This window comes from Chrysochloris asiatica, unplaced genomic scaffold (assembly GCF_000296735.1).
Source record: "Chrysochloris asiatica unplaced genomic scaffold, ChrAsi1.0 scaffold00265, whole genome shotgun sequence".
Taxonomy (NCBI): domain Eukaryota; kingdom Metazoa; phylum Chordata; class Mammalia; order Afrosoricida; family Chrysochloridae; genus Chrysochloris; species Chrysochloris asiatica.
In genome coordinates this window covers 1,731,014-1,737,942 of record NW_006408783.1, presented here as the reverse complement: position 1 = coordinate 1,737,942, position 6,929 = coordinate 1,731,014, and the positions used below count along the sequence as shown (strand labels likewise).

At 41.2% G+C, this 6,929-nt stretch overlaps 1 protein-coding gene across 1 annotated transcript in view; it reads right to left on the bottom strand.

The window, feature by feature from the left end:
- The window catches only part of DISC1 (disrupted in schizophrenia 1), a 493,957-nt gene that overhangs the window by 481,229 nt on the left and 5,799 nt on the right, over positions 1 to 6,929 (bottom strand). The window contains exon 2 of the mRNA XM_006874175.1: positions 2,452 to 2,521. Coding sequence (XP_006874237.1) covers positions 2,452 to 2,521 — 70 coding nt within the window. The remainder of the gene's footprint in view (positions 1 to 2,451; positions 2,522 to 6,929) is intronic.

Genomic DNA, 6,929 nt, shown 5'->3' with positions numbered 1-6,929 from the left:
GGCCAGGAGACAGGCTTGTAGAATGTGCTCTTTGGTTGTTTAAATTATTATATATCCCTGAGTCTTTTTGTGTACATCTCCCACCCACCCTAAAAAAAAAGAAAAACAGAGGGAATGGAAGCAAATCCTGTTGAATGATGATGCACGGAGGGGATTGTAATCAGTGCAATGAAACAATGGTGTAAATCCAATGTTCTCCCATGTAAATTATAACTCATATCACAATTTGAAAAACAAAAACTCACTTGAATTGTCTTTCACAGACAAAAGTCAGTGGTCCAAGAACGAGCTCATTTACACACTGTCAACATCTGTGTCCTACCAGCAACATCCTGCATAGACTGGGGGATACTTTTCTTTACGTCCTGCCTCCACATAAAGCCATCCTTCAACTAGCATCACTATAAAATCAAGACAGCCTGGGAGAAGTGTGGGACCATTTAGAGTACCACCTACTCCCCCAAATTCCTCCCCCTTCCTTCCACTCTCCCAGTCTCTTTCTGGATCCCAACGTCAAAGGTGTCTTTAATGAGAACACTAGACAGCATCAGCTCTAGATAGAATTTTCAAGCTCCTTTTGAACATCACTGATTCCATTCCTTTAATACCTGTGCTACCCTGAATTTACCTGATAATGTAAATTATCTATCCAATGTCTTCTTAATTCCCACCATTGGGTGGGACAATGCAAATAGACTCAATGCAGGACTCTAGTGTTGGGATTGGTTCATTTTGTCTTTCTGTTAGGTTTAAAAAGGACTATCTTAGAAGCAGGTACAGATGATTCCAAGAGTATAAGCAGAGTGAGGTCCCTAACTAGAAAAGCAGCCACCCACTGCCAGGATGGTGCCAGAGGCAATGGCATGGAGAGACAGAGCAGCTGTGGGTTTCTAGGCCTGGGACCAAGTAAAGCTGAGTGCCTGTGGACAGGAGGCTGGCTTGGAGAATGTGCCCTTGGAGCATTTACAGACAGACTAAAGGAGCTTTGTAACACTTGCTCAACCACGGCAGAGACCTTACAGCTGAGAGATCGAAGATCATGCTTGTAATATGACAGAATAAAGGCATTCCTGATTGGAGAACTGCGATATCCAGAGTTGTTTCTCATCCTGAATTGTACCCTGTTCACTTCCCTAATAAACCCAAGAATCGTTGAGTGCTGACTGTGAGTTCTGTGTAGCCATGACAAAAGCTTATCAAACCCAGATGTGAAGCAGAAAGTGCTGTGGAGGGATGGGTTGTGTCAGTACAGGGTCAAGAAAGTTGTAGGTTGGAAGTCTGTCTGACTTTCACTTTATAGGACTCAGCCTTGGGCTGATTTTGAGTTTGATCCTCCTCACCCCTTGTGAAGCCAGAGGAAGTCAGACATGGCCTCCACGCCATTTTGGTAGTGCCCCAATTCCAGTGGTTTGCAATGTGCTCCATGATAATACCAAAATATAGGCAAATAAAACTGAAAACCCTTTAAAAATAACCCTTACCTTAACCTGCAATCTATTTCCCCTGAACGTTAATCAGTGGCTAGAGGCCATTGTAAGTCCTCTCTCTTCACCAATAAAATTTCGTTAAAAATCTTGCAGTCACCATCCAAAGTCCATAGGATTCTTCCCAAACCAACCATACCTGCAATCACTACCTCCTTTGATTCAACCTGTCCTATGTCCTGGTGTGGTGCTGTGAGATAAAGCACTGGACCGTAGGGTTGGTTTGCACCACAAGATCGGAGTGGTTCCAATTCACCAGACGCTCCTTAAAAACACTATACAGGGTTGCTTTGAGCTGGAACCTACTCAACAGCACTTAACATGTTCATTCAGTCACAATAACAGCCCGCATACATTTCTTACCCCAAACTCCTATTTTGGTGCTCCTTAATTTTTGTTTTCCTGACCTCTGAACAACTCCTCTGTCTCCTGATCTCCTCATATAACTTCTCCTTTCTACCTTAGAAATTCTGGGCCAACACCTGGTAAATTTGATGCATCTGACCCCTTTGGCATATCCTAGCATCTCTTGAACTTGCTCATTTCCTAATTCTTCTTCTAAAGAATATGAAGTCAGAAACCCCCATGAGGGACTCAATCTAAAAGCATTGTAAGAAAGGTATCATGACTTCCTTTATTTCCTATTGCTTGTCACATTGAACTTGTCATCTTTTTGATGAATGAATGAATGAATGAATAAATGATGGCCATGTCATAAGCAGGCAAATGACACATTTTTCCAATATGTTTGATTACGCACTATTCCAAGTCTTTCTGGAATAAAGCTATACTTATAGGCCAATGCAGTAATGTTAATAAAGTGCTTTGAAATCCACAAAATAAAGGTGTTGTTACTGAGTGGAGACGATCAGAGAAGCAGTCTGTGCAATTCATGAGTAAGGTGGGGGAAAAGAAATGGTGCAGGATGGGAAAGAGGAGAAATAAAAACTTAAAAATGAAAACTCACCTTTATCATAATCATCATCCTCAATTGCTTTGTCTTGAAGTTTCTGAAGCTTTAATCTTAAGGATTTTATCTACGTTGATTTGAGAAGGAAAAATGAAAACCAAATTACAATCGCATTCAAGCACACTTATTTTACTAAAGCTAAGGAATTTAGAAATGATTTCAAAACTGAACTTCATTCTTCTTACTGTGAAAGTAAACACACTCAAATTGCAAGACAAACCAAGAGAAGAAAAGCATGGACTTAAACGCTGAAGGTTGTTCTGAAGTCTGGGTTGAAATGACTAGCAAGACTCTTCAGAAACCCCTTGAACAAGTTCTAAAGTTCATACATTTTTTCACTGTAGAAAAGGGCATTGTCTTATTTAACCTGCATGGAGATTCAACAATTCAATCACTTGTCTGACTATTACATGGTCATCTGTAATTCTTTTTCTTCTCCACAGAAGTCCAAGGATTTCCTGAAGATAGATTCTTGCCCAGGCTATCAATTGCTTGCTCCCTGAAAAACACCCTCTCTCCTATTTTTGCTTGGTTTACACCTATTTTTCCTTCAACACTTAGTGCAAGTGTCATTTCCTGCAGTCTGTTCAGTGTCTTTCCTCTATCCTGTCATTGTGACTTCCCACTTGCTTCCATTCATGTATCTCACACAAGGAACCTTTACTGAGCGTCTCTTATATGACAGGCACTGTTTCAGGGGCTCATGAGAGCACAAAGTTATTTTTTCTCTAGACTTACATCCTAATGTGGGAACACAGAAAATAAGCATGATAAATTTGTTTTGTGGTATCTTAGAAAGTGATAAATGCCATGAAAAAGAAAAAAAAAAAACATATGGAACAGGGTAAGGAAGATCAGGAATGCTAGAAAAAGGCATGTGTTGCAGTTTAAAGTAAGACTTTCCTGAGATGGTGATGTCTGAGCCAAGACTGGAACCAGGTAAGGGAGATTCATGAGGTAGCCTGGGAGAAAACATTTAAATGCAAAGAAGAGCCAGTATACAGAGCTGCTCCTCTCAATGCAATGTAATAGTAAGAAGATCATTGTGGTTGGAGTGGTTGATTGAGGGGGAAATCACAGACAATAAGGTCAGAGAGATAATGGGGAACACATCGTGAAAAGACTCAAAGACCATTTAAAAGTTCTGTTATTACTCTTAAGACTACAGAGAGCCATTGTGAAGTTTTGAGCAAAAGAACGGCATGATCTGATTTATTTACAGTTTCATTTGGACTGTTTTGTTGAGAGGAGGCTGTAAGAGGACAAAGTAGATGCAGGGGAATGGAAATGGTTAGGAGGCAATGGAAATAGTCCAGCGAGGAGACAGTGGCGTCTTGGATTATGGTGGGAGCAGTAAAGATTGGTGAGAAATATCATAATTCTGGATATATTCAGAAGATGGCTGGTTGAAAATACAACTAACATGATTAACTAATAAATCACATGAGGGGTGTGAGAGTCAGAGGAATCAAGGGTAATGCCACAGTTTTTGTTCTGAGTCACTGGAAGACAGGATTTACACATAATTATCATAGGATGTAAAGAGGTCCAGTAGCGTAGTGGTTATGAATCAGGCTGCGAACCACAAGGTCAGCAGTTAGAAACTACTAGCTGTTCTGTAGGAGAAAGATGAGGCTTTCTGCTCCTATAAAGATTACAGCCTCGGAAACCCTGTACAGGGTCGCTCTGAATCGGAACCGACTCCATGGCACATAACCACAACCACCATCATAGCATGTTATGGCTGACTGCCTTTTTGTTTCCTTTTGTCTGTTTACTCCCTTCACCCTTGAGCATCTTGAGGTCAAGAATTCATTTATTCCAAGTGGTAGAAAATGCTAGTGTTCACCCTCGTTTGGTCTATCCTCGTTCAAGGGTTCATGAAAGGATGATATGTCCCTCCCCCCTCCCTTGTTCTGGTTAATGGGGTGTGAGTAGAAATGATATGGGTGACTGCTGGGCTGAAGCACCTAATGATTCTGATAGGATCCCCCAGTGTTCTTCCCTGTGTCTCAATCACTGAGAAAGTCATATGCCCAGAGATAGAGGTGGGTTCCTGAATCACTCTGTGGAGCAGAGACCCCAATAACCTAATGGAACACGAAACATAAAATTCAATTTGATATTTTGTTGCTGTTTATTACTAGATTATCCTAATTAAGACAATCTCTGAAGCCTACCAGGAGGCATAGTAAATTCTTTTCCAATGATCATTATGTTAGCTCCTTTGTCCTTTAATGACTCCATATTCCAACTGTGAATTATACCAGTGACTTAGCCCTATGGGTCATGGACAAGATAAAGTCTGTGTAAGTAACTGCATTGTCATATCAAGTTATGACATTAGCACCACTACACCCAAACCGTGGTAATATTAAACACTTAATCAAGCTGAGACAAAAGAACTACAGAAAAGAAGGTTAAAAAAAAAAAAAAAAGTTATTTAAAGCTAATGTTCTCCTCACCCTCACTAACCCCTCCTGCAATTTTCCCTTTAAGACATTCCGTTATTGCCCTGAGGTATGTCTGAATGGCCATCTTTGCTGAAAGTACCTCAGTTGGGCATATTCTATCCATTGATAAGCAATGTCTTTCCTCTTTGTCCAGTTTCCATAGCCTGAGATGAGGACTAATTCTCTGACCTCTTCCCACTTCCTCATCTATACACTAAGTTAGTATTTCATTTTACCTCAGATTTTCCAGCTCCATCCAACCCCTAGTAATATCCCTAAGTGGGCATTTCTAAACAGAATAAAATACATATATTATGAAAGGAGATAAATACTAGGTTTCTATCTAAGTAAAAGAGAGAGAGAAAAATGTCCCCTACCAAATCCAACTGATACCAACCCTACAGGGTATTACAGAACTGCGTCATAGGGTTCCAACTCTAAATCTTTATAGGAGTGCACAGCCTCATCTTTCTCCCAAGGAGTAGCTTGTGAGTTTGAACAGTCAACCTTGTGATTAGCAGTCCAATGCTTAACTCACAGAGCCAGCAGGGAAAAGGGGTTAAGTAATTACAATATTTTAAATACGGCAGAACATTAGAATCAGAGGCTTTTAAAGTATCTTTTTGAAGGATCCACTCCTCCATCCTAAAGAAATCAGTATTAGCCACAATAAGGAACCCGAGGCCTCTGTGAACATGTTGGGACATCATGGCCATCCACACAACCTGCTCCATCAACAGACTCAGCTCTCAGGTGTTTCCTCCTTGTTCTGAAATAAACTCTGCCTTCCTACAATCCCTTGGCGCTGTAGGTTAGTGCGTCAGTCTGCAAAGCCATTTGAACTGCAACGTCAGTGGTTCAAGCTCACCAACTGCTCCTTGGAAACCCTATGCAGGGTCGCTATGGGTCGGAACTGACTCGATGGCACTTAATAACAACAATCCTACAATCCCTGACCACAGCTCTTTCTGTCACTTGTACCTCACTAAATAAAGTTCATTCCTCTTCCACATGGCAAATGTACAAATAATTTGAGTTGGCAATCTTATTTTGTCTTATTCATATCTTCAGTTACCATAGACAAAGATACTGCAACTCAGAGAAACTGTATCTAAATCCTATCATCCAAGATAAGATAGAAGCTGAATGTAAACTGTGGGGTGAAACCAGAAAACTAAATCCATTGTCATCGAGTCAATTCTGACTCACAGTGACCCTGCAGGACAGACATGACCTACCCACCTGGTTTCCAAGGTTACAGTCTCTATGGAAGCATCTTGCTCCCTCAGAGTGAGTTCAAACAATCGACCTTTTGACAGCACCAAGGGTCCTATCCATAGGTAAAGCCCCTGGAAACTCAGACTCCTGACTCAAATGACCTGAAGGCTCAAAGAACTGGCACAGGGCGCTCCTGCCAATTCCAGGTCCTAAAGATGACCGGCTGCTAGGGCTTTGTTCTCAGAAATGATATGTATTCTGAGAACAAATTATAAGGAGTTGAAAGAAAAGAAGAAACAATCGGTAGAGCAAGTCTCTGTTTTGCATGAGTGCATCTGGGAGGGACAGAAACTAGTAATTATAACAGAGCTCAAATGTTTGCCTAACTGAAGTAAAAGCTCAGATATTTGAGACAGAGAAATGTAGATACGTTGCTCAGACTTTTCCAAAGTTCCCTGAAGCCAAGTGCTGAAAACTGATATTTAGAGTTGGAAGAAGACAGTCATGTAACTCTCTGTTCAGTGTCCTTTGTCCTTTGTGTGTGTGTGGCATTCAGAATCTCTTGTCACCACTTGTGCAGTCAACCCAAATATCTGCCAACTAAAGATCTGTGCCTCCATCCACAAGAACAACCCACACTTGAAGATAATACCCACTTGACCTGGCTTCAATGACTGGATGATCAAAGCGCAACTATAAGAAGAAAGAAGAGAGGAGAACAAACAAGATGGCGGATTGGGTGGACGTATAGCAGAGAGCTCCGCCAACAACAACACAGAATACCCGACCAAGCAGGCTCAGGGG